Source organism: Pongo pygmaeus, chromosome 23 (genome assembly GCF_028885625.2).
Source record: "Pongo pygmaeus isolate AG05252 chromosome 23, NHGRI_mPonPyg2-v2.0_pri, whole genome shotgun sequence".
Taxonomy (NCBI): domain Eukaryota; kingdom Metazoa; phylum Chordata; class Mammalia; order Primates; family Hominidae; genus Pongo; species Pongo pygmaeus.
Window position 1 is genome coordinate 41,063,584 of NC_085931.1, and position 27,198 is coordinate 41,090,781.

Genomic DNA, 27,198 nt, shown 5'->3' on the forward strand with positions numbered 1-27,198 from the left:
ATCAAATTCTTCCACTTGGTTTTGGATGCTTTGTGTCATTATCCTGACTTTGTTCAAAAGTAAGACTTTGAAATTCTCAGAGTAGGAAAGGAGAAAAATTTGAATGAAGCTGGTCTAAACATTAGGTAGAAAAAAAGCCTTCAGATAATCCTGATGACACTTCTAGTTATCTGTTTGCTTCCTTTCCTTACCAAATTTCTCACAAGATGCTTTCTATTTGCTGTACCCCTCCTTACCAGCTTTTCCATGCAGAAAGCTGGCTTCTTCCCCCACCTTCACTTCCCCAACTACTCTCTTCAAAATAAACAATGACTTCCTAATTAGTAGATCTCACAGTCTCTGTTCCTTTTTCATTCTTCTTGGTCTATTTTTATTTTATTTTATTTATTTTTTAGAAACAGTCTCGCTCTGTTGCCCAGGCTGGCGTGCAGTGGTACAATCATAGCTCACTGCAGCTTTGAACACCTGGGCTCAAGTGATCCTCCTGCCCCAGCCTCCCAAGTAGCTGGAACCCAGGTTTGTGCCACCATGCCTGGCTAATGATTTTTTGTAGAAATAGCATCTTGCTTTATTGCTTAGGCTGGACTTGAACTCCTGGGCCCAAGCAGTCCTCCTGACTTAGCCTCCCAAGAAGCTGAGACTACATTTGTGTACCACCACGCGTGACTAATTATGTTTAAAAATTTTTGTAGAGACTAGGCCTTGTTATGTTGCCCAGGCTGGTCTTGAACTCCTGGGCTCAAGCAATCCTCCCACCTCACCCTCTCAAAGTGTTGGGATTACAAGTGTGAACCATCACACCCGACCTTGATCTTTTTTATATTGATGATATATTCATTTTAAAACAGTCCTTCTTATTTCTATGATATACTTATTCTTTTTCCATCTGCTTTCATCTTTTTTCCATCCACTTCCCTCTTTTGCTTTTGTTCTTTCTTCCACCTCTAATTGTGGGCATCCCCAAACATCCCCCAAGATCTTTGACCATATGCTCTTCCAGCTCTATGTGCTTTCCTTTGGAAGATTCATCCATTCTCAGGGTTTCAAGCGTCACGTGTATGCTGTTGACTTCCATATGTGTTATCTTGAGCTCTGATCATCCCCAAGAGCTCCAGTTCTATATCTTTAACCTTCTTTTGGGCATTTGTACTTTGAGTTAACACTGTCATGTCAAATCCAGTATGCTCGTCTTTTTATTCACCACTGCCTTCCCCTTTCCACACATAGAACAAGTTTCTCTACCCAGTTTCCCTCCCTCTCAGCATCACCTTTATCTCAGTGTCTTAAGTTCAGACTCTTGAAATCATTCTCCTGCATTATCCTCATTTAGTCAAGTATCAGAATTCCCCTAAGCCTTCCCTTTCCAGCCTGTTCTTACCGCCAAAACTCAAGTCCAGACCTTCATCCTCTCCTATCTGAATTACTATCACAGCCTCAAGGCTCTCCCACAGCCTCCTGCTCTATCCTAGATACCACTGCCATCTAATGTTATTTAAATATAACTTTTATCCTATCACTTCCCTAATCAAAAATATCTCATGAGTCCTATTTCCGGCATCAAGTCTAAACACCTTTTCCTGGCTTTCGGGCTGCTTGTAGCCTGGCTCCACCTTATCTGTCTTATTACCCAACATCTTCCCCTTCCTTGAGTTAGGTCAGTTTTCTCACTGTCACAAGAACTGGCCAAGTTCATTTCTTCCCCTATATCTTAACAAGTGTATTTTCTCTTGTCCAGAATGCCTTTCTTTCCATTGGCCCAAATCATATCCATTTTGCAAGAGAATTGTCTATGCTTCCTGTGTCCAATTCCCTGCTTTCTGTTCTCTTTGACCCACTTTAATCAAGCTTTTATCACCACCACTTTACTATTCAAGCCATAATTCTTATTACTTTCCTATCATTAGTCACTTTCTCAGTCTTTCCCATCTCAGTAAATGACACTATCATTTACTTAGTTGCTTCAAACCTAAAAGCCATCCTTAGCTCTTCTCCCTCAAAACCTATATCCAGTCCATCAGTGAGTCTAGTGAGCTTTCCATTCAAAATATATTTCAAATCTGGCCACTTCTCACTATCTCACTGCTACCACTCTGGCCCAAGCAAACAGTACCTCTCCAGTGGTCTCCTTGCTTTCATTTTTGCCCTTGCACAGTTTATTTCAAAGCATCTTTAAAGATGTCAATCTATGCATGTCACTTCACTGTTTATGGCTTTTAAGGCCATACCTGATCTGCTCTAGCCCAAGGCTCTGACCTTACCTTCTTTCAATTTCCCCTTACTTCCTCGTCTCTATTTTCTCCGGCCTTCTTTCTGTTTCTACAATAAGCTAAGCTTTTTGACACCTCACTTACACATGGACACATTTCAGAATAGTCACTAGATAGGTTAGAAAAGAATAAGTGTTTTCAGTTTCCACAATATTTGTCACTAAAATATGTATTATATTAACGGGAAAAACTTTTTTCTAAAATCTACATTTTTGTATAAGTTTATTTTTATTTTGAAATAATCTCAAGCTTACAGAAAACCTGCAAGTACACAAAAATCATGTTTTATTTTCTGAGCCATTTGCTTTATCACTCCTGTATACTGTACTATGCAATTCCTATAGGCAAGAATATTCTCCTATATATTCACAATATAACCATCAAAACTGAGAAATCAGCTTTGATTCATTACTGTCATCTAACCCTCAGATTCCTTTCAAGTTTTTCCAGTTGTCCCAGTAATATCCATTATGGCAAAAGGATCCAGGTTAGAATCATGTGTTGTATTTAGTTAAATTTCTTTAGCTTCCCTTAGCTTGGAACAGGTCCTCAGTCCTTCCTTGACTTTCATGACCTTGACATGTTTTAATAGAACAGGCCACTTATTTTTTGAATGTCCTTCAATTTGCATTTGTCTGATGTTTCCTCAAGATTAGATTCAGGGTATGCATCTTTTTAAAGAATAACATAGGGCTGGGCATGGTGGATTATGCTTGTTATCCCAGCACTTTGGGATACCGAGGCAGAAGGATCACCTGAGGCCAGGAGTTCAAGACCAGCCCAGGTCACACAGCAAGACCCGCATCTCCTAAAACTTTTTAAAAAGTTAGCTGGGTGTGGTGGCACTTGTCTGTAGTCCTAGTTACTCCAGAGGCTGAGGCAAGAGGATCACTTGAACCCAACAGTTTTAAGGTTGTAGTGAGAGCTATGTTCACACCACCACACTCCAGCCTGGGTGACAAAGTGAGACCTTGCTTTTTTTAAAAAAAAGAAAGAAAGAAAGAAAGAAGGAATATCACAGAAGTGGTGCTGAGTAATCTTTACTTCCTTCAGGTGGCACATGATTTTGATTTGTCCCATTATCAATTATGTTTTATTTGGTCACTTGATTAAAGTGGTGTCTGCCAGCCTTCTCCACTGTAAAGTTATTTTCCCCTTTGTAATTAATAAGTAGTTTATAGAAAAGTACTTAGAAACTATGTAAGTTATCCTTATCCTCATCAAACTTCCCATTTATTCACTTATTTATATCAGTATGGACTCATGGGTCTTTATTTTATCTGTTACTATCATTATTTATTTTGATGCTCATATTCTGTAAGATTTTGCCAGTGGGAGCCTCTTCAAGTTGGCTCCTGTGTTCTTTGACATGTCCCTCTAATTAAGCACTTCCTTACATCCTGTCACAAGCTGTTCCAGACTCGTCTTGTGTTTTCCCTGTTCCAGTCCTGGAATCAGCCATTTCTTCAAGGATCCCTGGTTTTTCAGTGGTTCCTTCTAATAGCCACAATGTGGTTTCTCTCAGTGGACAGAACTAGAGAATATATGTATGTACACACACACACACACACACATCTATATTTATGTATCTATATGAAAACTCATGATTTCACACCTAAACCATCAATGCCAATCCAATACTATAGAGCTCATTCTAGCTTTATCACTTTCTATATTTGTAATTTTTCTCCATCAGTGAGAGAACTGGCTGCCATTATCATTAGCTTATTTATTTATTTGATCAATTCCCTCAAATGTAACCAAACTCCCATCTTTGCCACCTTCGTTGTACACATATAGACATCCATATCACACCTCTAGGACTCTTGACTCTGCTCCCCAGACTGCCTCCTCACCCTGCTCGAGCTTTGACACTCTGCCTTGGGCCTTTTCCCCATGTAGTTGACCCTCCTTACCCTGCGCAGGCTCCAACTCTGGCATTCCCACTGTGGGTCACCCACACTTGTGATGTCCTCGTTACTCCTTTCGGTACTGACTCCCCAAGCCATGCTCACCCTCCACGTGGTTGCCCTCCTCACACTGCACAGGCTCTGATACGGATGCTTAGCTTGCTCTGCCCCACCTGACATTGGCTTTAGGATTGAGCTGTTTCTCAAGAATTGGGAAAAGGAAGAAGTAAGACCATATTTTATTTAGAAAATGCTTCCTACTTAGTGTAGCTTTCCCTATGAGTTGAGAAGGCTGTAACATTTCTGTTCCCTTTGACCTAAAAAAGCGTATATTATTAGTATTCATCTGCCTTAAATACTGTAGCAATCAGTGGACCAGGAGCCAAATCATTTTTGAAAGAACACCTAACCTAAATGAACGTAGAAACAAAACAACCAGATAAAAAAAGAAAGATTCCTTCACATTTTTTCATTTTTTGTTCAAATGCTTCTGAGACACAGTCTCAGAATCACTGTTAAGTGCTAATGATTAATAAGTTCATGAACCTTACATTTTGAACAGGGTAGTTTCTGACGCCTGAGGCCCTTGGATCAAAATTAATTGTATCTTTTAAAACTGAGAAATGAAAATATTTAGTCACAATAACATTACTGTCATTCAGTCATACCACAAGATTTTGCAAGGCAATGTCTACATTGAATTGATTGTCCCTTGAAACTTTAGAACTAAAACCTCTGCAAGATTGTCCTTGATAATCTTTTCACGGCAATAAAAGCACTGACAAAGAGTCAGGGCGTTGTCATCAAAGAGACTAAACTCCTGCAGACTACAACTTTCCCAGGACAAAAATATTCAAGTTTGCCTCCAAACCTCTTCAAGATATAAACTAACCATTCCAAGAAGTAGCTTTTTCAATCCTACTGTTACTCTAAATTGTCTGAGAGGCAAATTTAGCCTTTTTTCTAAATTAAGATATGTTATTATTGGACTTTTGTTTAATTCTAAGCCAAAATATACCCAAACTCCCACTGCATTCCTTGGAAGCCGTAGATGCTGTTGAAGTGCTCTCTTGGCCACATCTCACTCCTTTAGGAGTCAGCACTCTCCATCTGTATCCTCTTGGAGACCACGAAAGGGAAAACAGCCTGTGATTTCTCCAACCAGGTGGGTCAGATTAGCTTTACAGTCCACTTACAAGGAGACTAACAAAGCTCCTCTGTGGGTGTTTGAGCACATTTTATGAAACTGCTGATGACCTCATGAGCCAAAGAAACCAGGTCTCACATTGTGGACTAAGCCTAAATATTAATACTACTTTATATTTATGTGGTGTCTTTTTTCCAAGGAACTCCAGCCTCTTTACAGACATTATGTCACTAATCCTCAAAGCATCCCTGTTTAGTACATGGCAAATATTATCCCCCTCCCTTTTTTTTTTTTTTTTAACAGTGATGGAAACTTGCAAGTTGGTGATGGAACCCAGCCCCCTGGTTCTTAGTCTATGCACTATGCCATAAAAAAAGTCAGACGAATACTTTTTCAAGCTATTCATTGCTTCTTGGGTGGGATTTAAGAGGATGTCTTGGCTTGTATGCATTTCAGTTTTCCGTGTCTCTAGCTTCTATGATCCTCTTTTTCTTCTTCATTGTAAGTCAAGCATGTTCAAGCATATTTATCTTCCACTGTTGCATTTATGGGAACACTAAAAGTTTATAGCTGAGATTTGAAGTGAAAGACTTCGGTATTGAATATGTAATTTCACTTATCACTCAGAGATCCCTTATACTTCTCATAACCTAAAAGAAATTAGATTTTTTTAAAAAATTCACCATGCCAGCTTAGAGCACATTTCATTTATAGAAATCACATTTTCACCAAAATTAGGTAATGTTCAACTAAATACAACCAATTTGTGTTGAACTATTAACATGTACCAGATATTATACCAAACATTTTCAAATACATGATCTTGTTTTACATATATTAACACATATGTAATATTCCATGTGAAACTGTTAGATTTAATTCTTAAGTGTATAAACACTCTCCTAGAGTAGGGCAAAGAAAAAAAAAGAGGCATTAATAGAAATATGGCCTCAGTTGTTATATCCAATAAAAATAAAAATAAAAGAGCTCCCTCAATTCTCTCAGTGGAAATCCCCAGTGTAAATATTTCCACAAAAGAGGAAAATGTGGGTAACTTCTAAAAATCACCAGGAGTTAGCTTCATATCTACAAAGTAAAAAAAAAAAAAAACAAAACTTAAAAGTTTGGTTCCTACATAATCAACAACTATACAAAGCATAAAGAAGAGAATAAAACACAGCCATATCTAAGGATGACAAATATTTCTTGATTTCACTTGGTTAATCAGGATTATTAAAACCAGGAATTATGAACTGTAGTGGTATAGCTCTTTCTTTCTTTCTTTCTTTCTTTCTTCCTTCCTTCCTCCTTTCTTTCTTTCTTTCTCGTTTCCTTTTTCCTTTCTTTCTTTTTCTTTCTTTCTTTCTTTCTCTATTCCTTTTTCCTTTCTTTCTTTCTTTCTTTCTTTCTTTCTTTCTTTCTCTCCTCTCCTTTTCCTTTTACTTCCTTCCTTCCTCCCCTCCTCCCCTCCCGTCCCTTCTCCTTCCCCTTCCCCTTCTTCCTTCCTTCCTTCCCTCCCTCCCTTCCTCCCTTCCTGTCTCTCTCTATCTCTTTCCCCCTCCCCTTCTCTCTTACTCTTTCTTTCTTTCTTTCCAAGGTCTTGCTCTGTCACCCAGGCTAGAATGCAGTGACGTGATCCACAGCTCACTGCAGCTTTGACTTCCTGGGCTCCCGCGATCCTCCCACCCCAGGCTTCCAAGGAGCTGGAACCACAAGTGCATGCCACCACTCCTGGCTAATTTTTGTATTTTTGGTAGAGATGGTGTTTCACCATGTTGCCCAGGTTGATCTCAAACTCCTGAGCTCAAGCAATCTGCCCACCTCGGCCTCCAAAAGTTCTGGGATTACAGGCGTGAGCCACTGCGCCTGCCCCTGTAGTGGTAAAACTTTAGTCACAAAAAATCAGTTTCACATCTCATTTTAAAATTCTTTTATATGAACTACTGTCATGTTTTTCAAATTGGTGGACATCTGTAGCTTCACTGAATTAGAATGATGCCAGTGAAATGAGAGACAATGGGGAAAAATTAGAAAAGTTCTTCTGAAATAGGGCAGAGAGTTTCAACTCTTAATTATTGAATTTTGAAAGCCCTCGGAATAAAAATGTACCATATGCCCTGCTGTAATACTGTTTCACTCTGCTCTCTGGCCCAGCTAGATTTGAAATAGCCCTACATTTCTAAGTAAATAGTGCTTAATTTGAAACTGAGAAGCCCTACCACATCATGGAAAATCTTTATAGGTTGGAAAATATGTATATTATGTCATACTTTAGGTATATAATCTAGCCATATTCTGTAGCATAGCTTTGCTGCAGTTTATACTCAACAACCTTGAGTTTTTAAGAAAACATATTTGTATATTCCAAATGTTTGGTTTATCTTTCATAGGAAATATTAGCCAAAAGGAATACCCTGTATTTCAGGTAAAAACTTAGTGATAGGGAAATTTAAAAAGTGTTAGTCAAAAATCAAATGTTTGCCCTATCAGGGTTGCCAGCACATGACTGTGCTGATTGTGTACTGCATAATTCCGGGGATACCTAAAACATAGACAGAAATGTGAATGACACCCCTGGAAGCTGAGCAACGCCTGGCAGCCCTGATTTTAAGTAAATAGTAAAGCTTTTGAAAATGCTCATTTTTTTTTTCTGATTCACTACTGAAGACCAGTTGTGAGCTGCAGGAGGGCTTTTATTATTTTTCCTATTTTTTTTGTATATGCAAGGTCCTTATTTTTTCCTCTCCATGTTGGTTCCAAAGGACTTCCTTACTGACTGAGCTTCAGCACACTGCTCTGGCATTCTCCCAGCGCTAAGTTTTCATGAGTCAGGGAAAATGTGTGCACTCTGAAAAGAAGCTTGTCAGACATGCTTAGCCAGCCCAGGGCTAATTTATGAAGTCCCTCTCTCCATTCTTCTTTTCCATCCACATTCTTACAGCCTACTGCTTGTACCTTTATTTAGCCCTGACTTCATCTTACCTGTGTTGGATGTTAGTTAGAGTTTGTTGTTTACATATCTGTGTTCCTTACTGCCTTGAACTCTACTGCCCATCCCTGCTGTCCTGCTGCCACTGTGCCCTGCCCTTATCACCACCATAGCACTTAGCATGGTGCCTTGAATCTTCTGCTTGACTGACCCTCCTCTTTTACCTTTCCATTCTTTGATTTTCTTTCATTTTCTTTAGTCAGGAGGGAAATATGTATTCTCTAGATGGGGAGAATAACTGGAGGAATGGGAAGAAAGCTCACCTCCATAAAAGACCAAGAGTGGCCCTGCAGTTAGTTCTGTTACTTGGTCACAACCCTCCATTTCCTCATTTACTCTTACTGTGGTCAGGCCTGGCCCAGATTTAATAAAACAACTTGAAGAGGGTGATATCATGAATTTTATTCCAGTTTTAAGTTTTTAGTGATACAGTTGATTTTGAAATGACAACAGTACAGATGGTTTTTGCAAGGATGTAAAAGAAACTAGTAACAGTGGTTGTCTTTTAAAGGGGACTTGAATGGTTCTGGGATAGCAGGGAAAGTTTCACTATATACCTTTATATTACCTTTTGAATTGCATATTATGTAAATGTATTAGCTATTGAAATAGATACATAAAACTAACAAAAATGGAAGCAATTAAATAACTATACTTGAACTAAATTGATGCTGTAGAAAATTCTGTTAATTACAACAAAGTGTTTGAATATATTTTTTCAAAGCTAGATCAGGAAGAGGAGAGGTATGATTATTCTCATTTTGTGTTAGAAATTTTGAAAATGTTTCATCATTTCCTGCATAAATAATATGAAAATTAAGTTTAGGTGTGTGCTCCTTATATAGAACTTATCCTTACTCTAAACACTCAACTACTTCACTTTAGGGGTTTTTTGTTTCTCTTCAATTGAATTTAGGGCCAATTTAAAGTGAAAATCTGACTTCTTCGTGACTGTATCTTGCAACTCTGCCTCTGCCTTGTGTGGAGGAACTTTACTGGGGAGGCCAGAGTTCCTAAGTGTTGTCTACTTTGGTCTCTCCTTCCTGCCAGCAAGAGTAGGCAGTTATGACCTGAGGTTTAGATATTGCACCAATAGAGATCTTCCATCTTAGACAATTTTCATACCAAAGTGGTCTTTTTCTGATATTTTATAGGACCTATCTCTATAGTCATTTCTGTACTTACAGTTGTGCTATGTTCCTCTCAACACCTGCTAAAGCACTTATAGAGGCTCATGTTCAAGCAAATGACCTACATAGCAAGTCTGTGAGAAGCAGGGTATTGCATTTCCAATTCTGTATTTATTATCTGTTCATCTCTTTTTTGAAGAATCAGCAAACGTATGTCAAACTTTAGTACATCTAATGACACCATCATGTCATTGCCTGTAAATTTCCTTTATTCATGCCACAAACCAAGAAACAACTTTTTCATTTTTATAATTACTTCAAGTATGTGCTTGAGCGTGTTTATGTATTTAATGTATCCACCTTTAACTACCACGGAATTCATAATTATTTACTCAGGCATTTGAAAGTAAGAAAGTAACTGACATTTTTCTATTGAAAAGTATTTAATAATGTTTTAGAATATTTTATAATTTTTAAAAGCCTAATAAACATTATTTTTTTAAACGTTCTTTTTTACCTTTGCAAATAAAGCAAGATTGCAAATAAAAAGATTTTTACACTAACTTTTTTTATCACTTTGAAATAAAGAGGATAAAAGAGATTAAAGTAATAAAAATGTTGATTATTATAACCATGTCAAGTAATAGAAAACACAATTTAAACAGAATTAATAAACACACTGATATGAAACTTCATATTTTTAATTTCAGTTTAATTATATTTAATACAATTTACACATGAATACATTCTCATAGATAGTTCAAAAACTGTCAACAAGGATATTCCATGCCTTTTCCTTTGCATTTAAAATACACACACAGGGTGGGCATGGTGGCTCACATCTGTAGTCCCAGCACTTTGGGAGGCTGGGGTGGGCCGATAACTTGAGCCCAGCAGTTTGAGACAGCGTGGGCAACATGGTGAAAGCCCATCTCTACCAAAAATACAAAAATTAGCTGGGCGTGGTGATGTGTGCCAGTAGTCCCAGGTACTCCGGAGGCTGAGGTGGGAGGATTACCTGAGACAGGGAGGTCAAGGCTGCAGTAAGTCATGGATGGCACCACTGCACCCCAGCCTAGGTGACAGAGTGAGACCCTGTCTCAAAATACACACACACACACACACACACACACACACAGGATATGTTGTTTAATACGGCAGCCACTAGCCACATGTGGCTATTGAGCACTTGAAATGTGGCTAGTTTGAATTGAAATGTAGGTATAAAATATATGCTGGATTGTGAGGACGTACTACAAAAAAAGAACGTAAAATATCTCCATCATTTTAATATTTGCATATTAAAATGATACTTTTTAATATATTGGGTTAAATTAAGTATTAAATTTTAATTTCATCGTTTCTTCTTACTTTTTAAAATATGGTTCAAATTTAAAATTATTTGGTGTGTAATTGTGTCTTGCATTCTATTTCTATTAGGCAGTACTGTATAGGTATATACATGCAAACATTTGATTTGTGGACATCTTTTTTTTTTTTTTTTTTGAGACAGAGTCTTGCTCTGTCGCCCAGGCTGGAGTGCAGTGGCGCAATCTTGGCTCACTGCAACCTCTGCCTCCCGGGTTCAAGCAATTCTCCTGCCTCAGCCTCTAGAGTAGCTGGGATTACAGGCACCCACCATCATGCCTGGCTAATTTTCATATTTTTGTAGAGACACGGTTTTACCATGTTGGCCAGGCTGGTCTTGAACTCCTGACCTCAGGTGATCCACCCACCTCAGCCTCCCAAAGTGTTGGGATTACAGGCGTGAGCCACCACACCTGGTGATTTGTGGACATCTTAAAATCACAAATGCAATAATATTGTCCTTTTTTTAAACTTACTTTTTTCACTTAACATATGTCTTACAGATTTTTCCCTATTAGGATACTTAAATGAACCTCATTCTTTTTAACTGTGGCATAGTAATCCTTAGTATTAAAGTGTTCTAGGTTTATTTCAAGTTTTTTATATTGATGAACATTTAAGTTTTTACTTTTTCTTAGGAACATTGCTTCAGGAATGTCCTTGAACATGACTCTTTGTTCATATATGGGAGCATTTCTCTAGGATAGATACCTAGGGGGCCAGAAGATATTTGAAGTTTTTTATTATCTGGATATAGTCCTGTTCAAAGATTGTGTTACCTCAGAAAAGATGCTTATTTTTTATGGTTTTGTCATTTTTATAAATCATGTGCTGATTTTCTTTTCTTTTTTTGTTTTTTTTGAGACAGGGTCTCACTCTATTGCCCAGGCCACAGTGCAGTGGCACAATCTTGGCTCACCTCAACCTCTACCTCCTGGGCACAAGCAATCTTCTGCCACATCAGCCTTCTGAGTAGCTGGGATTACAGGCAAGTAGCACCACGCCCAGCTAATTTTTTGTATTTTTTGTAGAGATGGAGTTTCTCCATGTTGCCCAGGCTGTTCTCAAACCACTGGGCTCAAGTAATCCACCTGCCTCAGCCTCCCAAAGTTCTGGGATTACAGGCATGAACCACCATGTCTGGCCATGTGCTGACTTTTTTTTATTTTTATTTTTATTTTTGTGTTGATTTGTTATTGTGGTAAAATATACATAATATATAATTTGCCATTTTAACAATTTTTAAGGGTACAGTTCAGTGGCATTAAGTGTATTCACATTGTTGTGCAACTGTCACCATTATCCATTTTCAGAAGTTTCAGAAGTTTCTTCATCTTCTCTATACCCATTAAACAATAACTCCTCATCTCCCTCTCCCCATAGTCCCTGGCAGTCATCATTCTATTTTCTGTCTCTATTAATTTGACCACTCTATATACCTTACACAGGTGGAATTATATAATATTTGTTCTTTTTTGACTGGCTTATTTCACTTAGCATAATGTCCTCAAGGTTCATCCATGTTTGAGCATGTATCAGAATATCTTTCCTTTTAAAGCTGAATAATATTCCATTGTATGTATATACCATATTTTGTTTATCCATTCATCTATTGATTGACAGGTGGGTTGCTTCTACCTTTTGGCTATTGTGAATAACGCTGCTATGAACATGGGTGTACAAATATTTGTTCAAGTTCCTGCTTTCAGTCCTTTTGGGTATGTACCCAGCAGTGGAATTGCTGGATAATATGGTAATTCTATTTTTAATTTTTTGAAGAACTGCCCTACTATTTTCCATAGCAGCTGCACCATTTAACATTTCTACCAGCAATGCACAAGGGTTCCAGTTTCTTCACATCATCCCCAACTTGTTATTTTCTGTTTAATTTTTAATAATAACTATTATAATGAGTATGAAGTGGTATATCTTTGTGGCTTTAATTTGCGTCTCTGATGATAGTGATATTGAGCATCTTTTCATGTGCTTATTGGCTAATTGCATATCTTGTTTAGAGAAATGTCTCTTCAAGTCCTTTGCCTATCTTAAACTCAGGATTTTGTTTGTTTTTTTGCTGGTTTGTATTTTAAGAGACAGTGTCTCACTATGTTGCCCAGGCTGGTCTCAAACTCCTGGGCTCAGGCGATCCTCCTGCCTCAGCCTCCTGAGTAGCTGGGATTACAAGTGTGAGCCACCATACCCACTAAAATCAGGTTGTTTTGTTGTTGTTGAGTTGTAGGAATGCTTCATACATTTTGGACATTAACCCATTATTAGATATATGATTTGCAAACATTTTCTCTCATTCCATGGGTTGCCTTCTAGATAATAGCATCCTTTGATGCACAAAAGTTTTAAATTTTGAAGTCCAATTTACCTATTTTTTCTTTTGCCTTTGTTTTTTGTGTCATATCTAAGAAATCCTTGTTAATTCCAATGTTATGAAGATTTTCCCTATGTTTTCTTGTTTTGGCTCTTAGTTTTAGGTCTTTGATCCTTTCTGAGTTAACTTTTGTGTATGATCTAAGATAAAGGTCCAACTTCATTCTTTTGCATATGGATATTCCATTTTCTTAACAGCGTTTGTTGAAAAGACTATCTTTCCTCATTGAAAATCATTCGACCATATACATGAGGGTTTATTTCTGGGCTCTTTACTGTACTCCATTGGTCTATATGCCTGTCTTTATGCCAGTACCACACTGTTTTGATTACTATAGGTTTGTAGTAAGCTTTGAAATCAGGAAATGTGAGACCTCCGACTTTGTTTTTCTTATTCAAGATTGTTTTGGTTATTTGGAGATCCTTGAGATCCCATATAAATTTTAGAATGGGTTTTTCTATCTCTGCAAAAAATTTTATTGGGATTTTGAGAAAGGTTGTGTTGAGTCTGTAGATTGCTTTGGGTAGTATTGACATCTTAACCATATTGTCTTTCAATCTATGAATGCAGATGTCTTTCCATGGTCTCATCATTTTATACATTTTATATGTTGCTTAAGAGGATCTTCCCAATGCTAAAGTTATAAATAATTTTTTCTATATTTTGTTTTAATAGATTTGTAGTTTGGGTTTACACATTTGTTTCCTTAAGTTAGCTGGGATATTTCCCCCAGTATGATAACTTTTTCCCATTTTATTGGTACCACCTGAATAGTCTGCCCGTTCCCTGGTAATTGAAATGCCACCTTTTTTGTAAACCAAAGCATAGGTTTGTTTTTAGATTTTTCTCTTCTATTTCACTGATCCATATATCTACTCTTGTGATATAATTTTTAATTACCTTAATTTTATAGTAGCTTTTGATATCTGGTAGGGTAACTGTTTCCCCTCATTCTTCTTCTTTTTCTTTATTCCCTTTATTTTTATTCTTCTTCTTCTTTTTCTTTATTCTTCATTATTCTTCTTTTTTATTCTCTTTATTATTATTATTCACCTCATTATTCTTCTTTTTCATTATTCTTTCTTTTTAAGGTTTTCCCATATATTTTCTCTTTCAGATGACTATTAGAATCAGCCTAACAAGTTCCAACAGACATATTATTGGAATTTTGATTGAGATTACATTTATTTGATGAATTAATCTTGGGAAACTTATCATTTTTATAATAATATGCCTTTGTGTTTTGAGGAAACATTATTTCTAGTGTCTATATTCCTATTATCACCACAATCCCTAAGAAATTTTCTATTTACTTGTGTAATATTCAAGATTGCCATGTAGAATAGCTCTGTCCAATAGAACTTTCCATGATAATAAAAATGTTCTGTATCTGTGATGTCAAATAGGTAGCCACTTACCACATGTGGCTATTGAGCACCAAAAATGTGGCTAATGCAACTGAGGAAGTAAATTTTAAGTTTTATTTCATTTTGATTAAATGTAAATGGCCACATGTAGCTAATAGCTATCATATTAGACAGTACAGCTTTTCAATGTATGAATAAATGTGTAACTGAACACTTTTGTAAGTAGTAGAGGTAGTGTAGCAAAGAATTATTGATACCTACTGTGTGAAAGACATTGTGTAAAGCATTGCAGAGAGGCAAAAGGCCATAAAATTAATACACATGAATTCCTAAATAAAAATCCAATCCAGGTATAAGACAATTTGTTTACAAATATTTCTGTTGTCAGAAACATTCAATTACAAAAATGTAGTGTGGATATTCATTAGAAAGAAAGTTAATGTCAAATTAAAGGAGCAAGAGAGGCTTTGTGGATGAAGTACTATTAGAAATTGGCCTTGAAGGAATTATTCAAAATTTAAAAGAAAGAAAGTAATGGAAGATTTCTGTTTTCCTAAATCTAGAGGAAATAGAGAAGAGGGAAAAGAATGTGGTATGTTTGGAGGATTAGTTCCCTTGGTTGCTGTAACAAATTACAAGTTTGGTGGCTTAAAAAATAAAAAATGTATTCTCTCACAATTCTAGATGCCAGAAGTCCAAAAGCAATATGAGTGGTCTGAAATCAAGATGTCAGCAGAGCCACACTCCCTCTGGGGGCTCTAAGAGAAGTTCTATTCTTTGCCTCGTCCAGCTTCTAGTAGCTGCTGGCATTCCTGGTCACAACAGTCTCTGACCCTGTTGTCACATTGTCTTCTCTTCTGTCTGTGTTCACATCTCCCATTGCCTCTGTCTTACAAGGATACATCTGATTACATTTAGGGTCCACCTGCATAGTTAAGAAGAACTCTCCATTTCAAGATCCTTTATTACATCTGTAGAGATGCCCCCCTTTTATATTTTTGCCATGTAAGGTCACATTCACAGGCTCCAGAATTTAGGACATGAACATCTTTTGGGGCTCATTTTTCAGTGTACCACAAATATCCAATTTGCCTGGAGTTGGGGATTCCTGTGGCAGTAGGAATTATGATAACTGTCAGTCACTGAATGACTTGCACATGTGAGAGGTTATACCAAGTGCTCTATCTGTGCTATTCCATTTACTCATTACAAGAACACTGTGTAGGCATTAGGAGACGAGGGATGAATCTAAGGTGACTGTTTTCCACCTTTGATGACTGGGAAATGATGATTTACAGAAATTGTAGAGTCATGAGGAAAAATTGGTTACAAAGGAAAAACAATAAATTTGACTTTGGCTGTGTTTAGTTTGAAGTCCCAATAGGCTGTGCCCAAGGAAAGATCAACCCCAAATAGAAACTTAAGGGCCCTACAAAGAATTCTTATAGTCTGTTCTATAATTTTTTACCTTGGTTTCTCCCTTTGGGTTGAAGAAACAAATTATAAAGAGCACTAAACTTGAAATCAGGAGACTTGGGTTCAAAACTTGCACTTACCAAATGTGTGAACTGGATAAGTCATTTCACTTCTCTGAGCTTCAGTTTCTACATCTGTACAAGAGAAATAACCACTCCCCCTCCCATCACACACAGTTAATTGTGAGGAATAAATGACATAACATATGTGATTTTTTAGTATATAGTCTGTTGTAAGCATTCAAATGTTTAATTTGAAGGTAATATGTCTTAAAGCTATCTGGATCCTAAGTAAAACTCTACATTATTTTTACAAATCTATGATCAACTGCTTTTCCCATTGTCCAGATGACCATTCTATACTTTTACCACTTAAGTGTTTTAAGTGCCACCCAAGACCAATTTACTCCCTTTCTAAGCAGATGACCTAAACTCTACTTCATAGAAATAATTAAGTTCATCAAACATAAATCATTCAACTTTCTGCTCTCATATTTAAATGTTTACCTATATCTGTATCCATTTTACCTTATTCCTTTGGACCTCAGAAGAAGTAATATCCTTTCTTTTGTCTCAAGTGAATACTTCTTTAGATATGTGCCCTTGATGCAATTTCCTTCATCCTTAGCTCCAGGTCACATAGTCAATGCCTGGTGGACATCTTCATTTGGGTATCTCATTCCAATTCAGAATATTGAAAACAGAGTCAGTTGTTTCTTCATCCATCCTCCCTACCATGTTTCTACCTCCTACTCCCTCAACTTCTATTTCCTATCTTGGTCACTGGCATTACCAGAAACTTGGGTAATTTTTGTCATGTTTTACTCCTTTCTTTACTATACCTGTGCTTATTCCAATTAATGATCAAGACATGGTAGGGCTCAGGTTCAGGCACTCATTCTGTCTCTCCTGAGCCCTCTATCCTTTTAATGTTTTCCCTCTAACTTCACTGTGGCTTTTGGTCTTGCTCAGATCATTCCTTTTCTGAAGTAGCCTCATTGCTTCTCGTCTTACTCCTCTCCAATCCACCCTTCACACTGCTGCCATAGGGATCTTTCTAAAACAGACCTACTCTTGGAACCCTTCGGGGCTCTCCATTACAAACTCCCATTACAAAGTCCAAACTTTAAAGAATGACATTGTCTGACCCAGCCCACCACTCCCACACCCTTCCTGTTAGCCCCATTGAACTATACCCAATTCCCCAGAGGTATCCTGCTTTATATCCCTGTACCTGTGCTCCTTCTGTCTAAAATGTGTTATCTGCAACCCCATTTCCTAATGCTGTTTGCTTGGTGAATGTCTGCTCATCTTGCATTACTTAGTTCAAGCTTCATATCCCTTTTGAAGCCTTGCCAGGCCTCCCCAGAAATAACTGATAAGATCTTTTTGGAATCCCTGCTGTACCCTATACATGACTCTGTCATTTCCTCTGTAACCTGTTCGTTTCTCCGTACCAGGCCTTCTTTGAGGACATGAAGTGTCTTGATCAGCTTTGTATCTTTAGTGTTTAACACAATGTCTGGCACAGAGAAGGTGCTCAAAAAACATTTATCAAATAAATGAATTAATTATAAAACTTTTAAAGTCATATGATGCCTCAGAGAAGGGAGTAAGGAAGAACTTATGTAATAACTTTTGGAGATAAATGGAAATATCTGATTATGAGCCTAAGAAGAATACACATTTACCTCCTAAGTAGAGATAGTCATGGTCCAGAACTCTGATCACAAACTACAGAAGATAAAGAAATTAATTGAATGGGCAAACCCCTCATAAATCCCAGTAAAACATGAGACATTTCCCAATGTTCTCTTGATGTGATTTCCTCCATCCTTAGATCCAGTTCACATAGTCAACGCCTGGTGAACATCTTCATTTGGACATCTCACATCTAATTTGGAATCTTAAAAACAGAGTCAATCATTTCTCCATCTATCTTCCCCACCATTTTCCCACCTCCCACTCCCTCAACTTCTTCTATTTCCAATCTTGGTCAATGGCATTACCACAAACTTGGATAATTTTTGTCATGTTTTACTCCTTTCTTTCCTTTACTGTACCAACATATCAAGAAAGCTTACAGCTCCACTGGTGTTGGACATTAAGTATTCTCTCAAAGCATTTGCTTTCTTACTGCTTATTCATCACAATGTTAACATAAACTTCATTTATGTTAATAGCATTTATTTTATAATTACTGTTGATCTACCTTTCATTGTGCCAAAAATATAAATGTTAAGGGAATCAAAACTAACATCAGTGGTATAACTTACATTTAGGGACACAGATCCTTTGAACCATAGAAATCTTTGATCTGGAAACTGTCAAATCCAAAGATTCTAGACATAAACTTAACTACAAATTTATACTGGTGAGGACTGGTTTTCTCAAGAGAAAACATTTTGCCAGATCTGACTTGAAAAATAATTTTGAAGTGAGCAAAATTCACTACACTCACCCCAGGCACAAAACTCACCGTATTTCCTGGCTGCCTGGGGCTGCCCTCTCCCTTGGTTCCCCATGCAGGTCTACCTCCTCATGCAAAACAAGTACCGTGCCCTGAACTGCCCTTCCTGTGTCACAACATATCTGTCTTTTTTCCAAAGCCTGTGAGGCTGTGCTTTTAGTAGGCTGACACTTGGAGACCACTTGGTAAATTCACTTACACTAACATAATATTGAGTAAAAATTCCAGGGGAAATTACATTTTTAACAGGAGCATGTTGGATGCATAATACCTAACCATAAGAGCTAATCCAATAAAGGGACATTTCCCATCATCTCATATATTTTCCATGTCTTTTCATGTTTCATTGTCTTTAAACATATTGAACTTTCTGCCTAGAATAACCTCCCCCTGCTCCCACCACCATTTCCAGTCTGGTGAACTGCTGCTCTTCCTTCAATACCCAGCTCAATGTCTCTCTTCTAAGGAGCCTTCTCTGAATTCCCCAGCCTGAGTTGGTCCCTCCCTCTGGACTTCTATAAAACTTTGTGTACTTGTCTCAATTTCTTTAATCTTTTAGTCAGTCTTCAAATGACTTCAAGGTGACTTCTACCCTCACCAATCCAATGCACTAAGTAAACCCCATGTGGTGAAATCAAGTGGACATATTTGAGTCCTCATCTTCCTTGCCCTCTCAGCAATACCTGACCACTATTGACCACCACCTTTTAATTTCTCCACTCCCTCTTCTTAAAACCCCCTTCCCCTGGCTTTCTCGACATGACAGTCTGCTAGTCTTCTTTTATCTCTCTCTTTCTCAGTCTCCTTTGTTGGCTCATCCTCTAACAAATCTCTAAATGTTAGATTTCTTTAGGCTATGTCCTGATCCCTTTCCCTTCCCACACTCTGATCTTTCAATAAGCAAACTCTTGCACACCCATGGCATTAGTTATCCTCCATATGCTTATGACTTTCAAATTTACATCTCCAACCCAGACCTCTTTCCTGAACTTCAGACTTCCACAGATAGCCACCGATTCAACATGTCCACGTGAAGGTTTTGTAGGCACTCCAAATTCAGCAGGTTCAAAACTCCCTTGTTCTCAACCTGAGAGAACAGCACCTCCATCCATGCAGTTAGCCAAACTAGAAACTGGGAAATTATTATTGACCCATCTATCTCTCTCTTACCATGGTATCCAATTGGCCGTCCTCCTGACTCTACCTGCCAAATATATCTCTCAATTTTAACTTCTCTCCATCTCCACTGCCATGCAAGTTATCACCTGTCTACCACAATAACAGACTCATCATTTGTATCTGCTTGATGTCTCCATTACATTTCTACACTGCAGGCAGAGTGCTCTTTGAAAATTCATTCATCAAAAAGTATTTATTGAACCTTTACTATGTCAAGGCACTTGCTAGATAGTGATACAAATGTAACCAAGACGTGCATATTCCTAATCTCCTAGAGCTCTATACAGTCTGTGATTGGGAGACCTAACTTATTTGGGATGGAGAGAATTTCTCTGAAGAAATAATTTTTTTATCTGGGATCTGAAGAATGAGTAGGAATCAGCTAGGCAAAAAGGGAAGGCAATGGAGGGGAAAGAACATTTTAGGCAGAAGGAACATCATGTGCAAATGTTTAGAATCAAGAGGAAGCAAGGTATGAGAGCAAGATATGAGGCTAGGCATAGCCAGGGCCTGAGGAGTCATAACTCTAACTGGGAAATACTCAGGAGGTCTAGTAGCCCCTCAAACAGCCTGCCAAAGTAGATTAGTGAGTGGAGGTGTGAGCATTTTTCTGAGGAGAGAGTGCATAGCTTTCATCAGGGTCTGTGACACTTTCCCTCCCCTGAAAACGTAAAGAACTATGTCTGGGGTATGAAAGTCCATTTTTGGACTTTGTCCTAAAAGCAATGGATGACATTGGAAAGTATGAAGCCAAAAAGTAACATGGCCAGATTGTAAAATCCATGGGGCAGGTATTTTTATCTCTTTTGTTCACTGATAGGTCCCAAACACCTAGAAGAGTGCCATGCACATAGCTGACACTCAATAAATAACTGCTGAATGAATTGCCGAATGTCTATTTTGGCATTACATTGTATTGCATTATATTGTAATTGTGTACTTAATGTCTCTCCTTTACAAGGCTCAGTTCTGGGAAACCAACTGTGTCTCATTGATCTTTATATTACTAGAGATATGTTTTTAGTGCCCAGCTCATGGCCTAGCTTAAAATCAGTTTCATTTATGCGTTCATTCATTCAGCCAATAATTAAAGAGCATCTACCAGATGGCAGGAACTGAGAATACAAAGTTGATGAAAATATTGGGGCTAGGCGCAGTGGCTCATGCCTGTAATCCCAGCACTTTGGGAGGCCAACGCATGCAGATCACCTGAGGTCAGGAGTTTGAGACTAGCCTGGCCAATATGGTAAAACCCTGTCTCTACTAAAAATACAAAAATTAGCTGGGCATGGTGGCGGGTACCTGTAATCCCAGCTACTTGGGAGGCTGAGGCATGAGAATTGCTTGAACCTGGGAGATGGAAGTTTCAGTGAGCCGAGATTGCACCACTTTACTCTAGCCTGGGCAACAGTGAGACTCCATTTTGAAAATAAAAAAAAAAAAAAATGGCACTAACCTCAAGGAGTTTACACTCTGGATGGGAAGACTGGTAAGTAGGCCTGATAATACTGCATAGTAACTCCTACAAAAGGGGTTAGAACAGAACACAGCCGTGGGGGTGTCAGGGAAGCCCAGCAGGCAGAAGAAACTATGGAGCTGCCCCTGGGCCAAATGAAGAAGAGAGGAGTAAAGCGTGGGAGTGGGCATTAAAGGTAAAGTCCAGAGTAGGGCAAGCAGGGCCCATTAGAACTGCAAGTGGTTAAGTGTGGGGGAAGATGGAGCTGCAGAAATAGGCCAAGGCCACAAAGCACCTAGACTTTATTCTAAGGTCCACGGGAAGTTATTAATGGATGACTGATGAAGCAGAAGAGCAATGTGTCAGATCTGCATATGAGACTACTTGTGCTCCAGAGTGGAGAATGGATTGGAGAAGCAGTCATAGTGCGAGTAGGGACCAGTGATTGGGAGAGATGATGTTTGCCTGCACTAAAGAAGTAATGGGAATAGAGGACAATGGATGGATTTGAGAGCTATTAAGGAAGTAGGATCAAAAGGAATTAGTGATTAATTAGATGCTAGCATGAGAATGATGGAGTAGTCATGGATGATTCTCTGATTGTTAACTTGGACACCTTGGGTGAGTGAGAATGAAGATTGGGAACAGGCTTAGAGAAGCAGATGATGAATTCCAATTTGGGCAGACTGCACTTGAGTTTTCTTTGGAATACCCATGTGGAGACTTTTAGTCGGCAGTTGGATACACACATGGATCTGAAGTTCAGAAGGAAGATCTAGGCTGTAAACATAAATGTGGGGGTCTTTGCTTATGAATGGTAATTGATTCCTAGAAGTGGATGAGATCACTCAGGGAAAGTGTGGAGAATAAGGAGAAAGACAGCCAAAGACAGAACTTTGGGAGAACATTCAAGTAACAAGCATTTTTAAAGGGAGCGAATAAAGGAATAAGTGATTAAAAAGAGTCATTTAGAAGAAGGGATCCCTTCTAGAGCTTCCCAAATACTGCTACCAAATCAGCTGGCTATCCTATTTGTGCTTAAGGCAAAGCCTACTTTTTGGCTTCCCAAATGGAGAATATGTTACTAAACCAAAGATGGAAAGTAGGGCAACATCATATACAGAAAGCATATCTTCAGGGCTTTTTTCAGATATATATGTGGATACTCTACTCCTGAGGCTCTATTGGTAAACAGATCATAGTAGCGTCTTGTTAGTCTGCATCAAGAAACACTTAATAATTAAAAAAGAAACACTTTAAAAAGCTGTATGTTTAAAATATAATATGAAAAGTATTAGAAGTCATTTGATGATCATCTGATGTTCAGATCATCCAGATAATCTTTCTAGCCTGCCTGATTACTGGTCCTTTGCTTGGCTTGTTGGCTTTGGCGTCAAGTGTACAAACTCAGCCAGTTGGAATACACCTGAAAATATTTCTCAAATGTTCCTTTGTGTGGATAAATTTGTTGGTTTATATAGTGTGTATATGTTATTTGTCTATGTTAAGAAGTGTCCCCTGGCTGATAACATACTTGTTTTTCAGCCCACAAATTTTCTATAAACCATTGAGAGTTCCCAGGCCTCACTATTACCTTGAGATATTGAAGATATTTTGACTCACTGCAATAAAATTACAGTTCTGCAACTTGTAATTAAACTTTGGATTTATTTGAACAATGGAAGAAAAAAGAGAACAAAACTATTAAACCATCAGGTCAACTGGTCAGTTGAGAATTCGTACACTCATCTTCTCTTCTTTCATGTGTACCCAGATTTGATAGAAGTGAGGATAGTTTGGTTTGAATGGAAAGCATGGCCAAGCAACAAGCTAACTTTTACCAGATACTTTTTTCCTACAGTCAAACCATAACAAATTCATCTCCTAGATAACAACTTGGTTTTTGTGCTTCGACTTTTTATGTTGCTATTTCCTTTCCTTTAGAGCAGCCCATTTCAAATTTTTATGTGTAAGTAAACGAGTTATTTGAGGGGCTGCTCTATATATTTTCTCAGAGTTTTGTATAGCTACTGTCTTAGTATAAGCCAAAGGGAATTTGTGGTTTCTGAGATCAGAAATTCAACTGCTTTCTAAAACTGAAGGATGAATTAGTACTTAAGTTAGCCATTTTGATACACAATCTTTGTTCCTAAATGGCACTTAAATGTCTTATTTGCACTTCCACTATTTTGTTATAATACCATATCAATAATAATAACATGCCTCTCCTACGAAGGACAAAAAGGATAATTTTGGAAACTCTACTATATATTCTCACAAGTCTTGCTTTAAAAAAAATATATATATATATCTTATTCCATGGATAAGATATATTCCACGGAATAAGATATATATATATATATCTATATATATATCTTATTCCATTTTCCTTCCAAAGAAAAAACATAGGACATGGAAAAACCTTTCCTCCCATCTAGTGGCTGGAAAATATATAAATGTCCTCTATGTGTTTCTTGGAATTCCAGGCATTAGGGATTGTTTGGCAGATTATAATTGTTCACCCAGTTAAGCAAAAATAAGTTCTAAAATCTTTACCAAAGCCAAACTCAATGGCAAAATATATGTCTATAATTATTCACTAACCAACTTCCCTTTCATCAATAACACACTCCTCAGTAGAAAGGTTATGGTTCTTCTTAATTCATTATTCTGAACATACGATAGAAAAGACAAGGCAGTATGTCTCTGCTACCTGAAATTGGGACTTAAATTACATTTGCCTCTAAAGCAGTCAGTGCCCCAGATCTCTCCTAAACCTCAATTGCTTCTTGTTGGCCCCACACCTTAACAAGCCTTCTCTCAAGAGTTGGATGTGTTGAATTCACTAGAGAGAGCCAAGAAACTGTCTCAGAAACTGGCTGCCTCCAAGGGACCTCAGCTCCTGAAACTTGGAATACCAGACTCTGATACTGGCAGCAGGGCCTCTGTGTAGGGCCAAACCAGCCCACAGGAAAGCAGGTTTGGATCCGTTATGCAGCTTGAGGGATTAATGCTTGGTCTACCTGTCTTATATATGTCTTGTGCAGATGTCAAAATCTCTGCTGAATTGTGCCTCTCTCTGGTGATTCTCACAGATTCAAAGAATGAATTTTGTGTGCAGTCAGCAAAGTTCTGAGTGCTCCAGGAAGAAGAGGAAGGTCAGTGAACCAGTGAAGGTCTTCATCCCTAACAGAAAATGAAAGCTAAATACTCCTTCTACATTTATTTTAAAATAAGTTTATTTTGTAAAAACATGCATAAACTGTCTTAGCAGGAAAGTAAATTCCTGTTACCATAACCTTTTTCTAAATTTTTTGCTCAATTTTTTTTGTCAGTTGCTAAGTGCTAAATTACTGGCCAGGAAGGACGTGCGTCCACTTTGCCATAAGGAAAGAGGGTCAATAGGGCTGCCTCTGGATAGCATTACTTCAAAGCTGGGTTAGAGATGAGGCACCTTTTATATTATATTTGTGAAAGAACCACAGCTGCTATTTTGGAAAGAAGCTGTTGTTCTCAAAGGAAAGACATAATTAAACTCTTCAGCTATTTAGACTACTGTGAAATGTTTTGACTTGTTGTAACCTGTATACTGGAATCCCTCTCTAGCTGTATTAAAAATTCCCACAGAGTTGCATAGGATGTGTGTGGAGGTCTGTGCTTATCCAGGTGTGATTTATGTGTTAACCTCAGTCACGAGGTTGATCAGCTAATTGTGGGACCAAAATGTGCCCTGCCTCAACTCTGGCCCCAGGCCTTGTTCTGTTATCCAATCCGCAACACGGAACATGCTGCAATTCAGGAGTCTGGCTCTCTTTTTAAGACCTATATTAAATATTTCCCAAGAAGCACTTCAGTTTATCAGTCTGTAACCTGCAAATGATGCTATTAGTTCCCTCCTTATTCTGGAAGAATTTGGATAGACTTAATTGATGATTAGTATGAGATGAACAATAAATGACTTAAAGTGTTATTTCTATTATTTATATAACATGAGATTTAGTAACTTATAAAATGAGGTTTAGTAATTTAATTTAAATTGATAGGACCAATAAGTTAAATGTTAAGTGTGTGACTTATGGTTAAATAAAATGAAAATACAAGACTTTTTTTTTTGCTCATCTTTTTTAACACAGAAAGGAAAAGTTTCTTTGCTAACATCAGCATCTCTCCAAATGTAAAGTGTAGTGAGAACATCAATAACTGGAGTGCTTGTTAAAATATGGATTACTAGGCCTGCCTCATTTCTACCGAATCAAACTCTCAGGTTCAGGCACTGCGGAAAACTCTCCAGATTCTAACACACACACATACACACACACACACAAAATGGAGAACCAGCGACCTCTGACCCAGACTAAAGTGAATCTCTGTAGGAAAATCCCAGGGAGCCTGCCTGTTCAGCACTGCCCCTTGCCAGACTCTCAGCCATTCTTGACTATCTAGGGCAGCCTACCAAACTGGGGTCTTAAATTGGGCTATAGCACTGGGGCCTGCAGGCAAGGAGGAGCATTTCCCCTTCTTTTAGCGTATTAAGTGGACTCATGAAAGCCTGCTCTGCCACTGAAAGAAGGAGGGGAAAGGTATTGGACTTATTATATCCTTGATAGAACTGTAGACTGAGTCACTATAATTTCTTTGAAGAGAATCACATAAAGAGATTAGCTGTCTAGTAGAGGAATTAGGTTTGTTTCTCTCCAGAGAGAAGGTCTAAGAGCAAATTGGTAAAGGCTATAGGAGATCAATTTATAAGGAGGAGCTTTTTTGTTGTTGTTGTTTTTTTAGCATGATCTCTGCTCACTGCCACATTGACCTCCCAGGCCCAAGTGATCCTCCCACCTCAGCCTCCAGACTGGCTGGGACTACAAGCATGTGCCACCATGCCTGGCTAATTTTTGTGTCTTTTGTAGAGATGGGGTTTCGCCATGTTGCCCAGGCTGGTCTCGAACCCCTGACTTCAAGTAATCCAGCCACCTCAGCCTCCCAAAGTGCTAGGATTACAGGCATGAGCCACCACACCCAGCCCAGGAGGAGCTTTTTAACTCTACAATTGTCAGTTATCAAAATTTTGAAATGGGCTACCTTGTGAGTTAGTGAGCTTGTCTTCACTGCAGGTATTTGAACACAGAGGAGCTTCACTAAAACTCTATAAACGACTCTCAAAGCAAATTAGCACTACTGAGTAATTAGTTAATCTGGATTTCGAAAGGAACTATTTTGCTTCAAGGGGAATTGAGCTCATAATCTGTATTTGTGATTGTCATAAACTTAGCCTAAGGCTGACAGATCCTTTAAGTCAAAGTCTCAAATCTGAATCTATCTAGAAAATTTCTATAGTGATTTTATTATCTCTATTAACACCTCTTACCCCATCTGAACAGTCTTTATCACTGCCAATAGGTGGACTGTGTGTTTCTGAGGCAGTGTGTATGTGAGACAACAGAGAAGTTTCTGGGCCTGTGCACTTGGCTGGGCACGCAGGGAAGGAGATCTGTTATCAAGAGAATCTGAGAACCGTGAAAATGTGAACTATCTGATTTTACACAGCAGAGCTCAAATATGCAACCAGCTATCAATATTGGAGTGTATTCAGTTCTATCTACTGAATGATTTATTAGAGGGAAAGAAATATTTTCTCTATTCATTTTGGTTCTTAATTGTAATGGGATGAATAAACACAAGTGCATCAAGGAGCTGACACTTTAGTGAAAAGAATGAAAACAGGCCCCATGCTGGGATGCCTGAGCTGTTCTAGACCAGCCATTCCCTCACCCTGACTGTGCTTGGTTCATCAGTGTGATCACAAAGATTAGATGATGATAGTTGGAAACTGAGACATTATTAAATAAAAAGTTATGTAGGGGAAATTTGAATTTGGCTGTTTGGGGTTTTTCTGTCTTTACAGAAATTTGGTTTAGCTGGAAAGACATGGGTTAGGTTCATGATTGCCGCCAGCCTTTGAAGCCAGGCACCGAAACCACACCTTCATTTCCCCTCTTGCAGGTCCCTCTGCTGTCTAGGTCCTTTCATTCTCCAGCTCACCTCTTCCAGGAAGAGGCT

The 27,198-nt window shown here is 38.2% G+C and overlaps 1 protein-coding gene across 6 annotated transcripts in view; it reads left to right on the plus strand.

Moving 5' to 3' along the window:
* Window positions 1–25,243, plus strand: part of HORMAD2 (HORMA domain containing 2) — a 95,582-nt gene extending 70,339 nt beyond the window's left edge. For 3 of the 6 annotated variants that reach the window (XM_054470284.2, XM_054470287.2, XM_054470288.2), the window contains one exon: window positions 24,237–25,243. In XM_054470284.2, coding sequence (XP_054326259.1) covers window positions 24,237–24,341 — 105 coding nt within the window. In that variant the 3' untranslated portion in view covers window positions 24,342–25,243. Of the gene's footprint in view, window positions 1–11,679; window positions 11,800–24,236 lie in introns of those variants that run through there. The other 3 variants (XM_054470285.2, XM_054470286.2, XM_054470283.2) reach the window with 2 other exon arrangements.
* The last annotated feature ends 1,955 nt before the right edge of the window (window positions 25,244–27,198 follow it).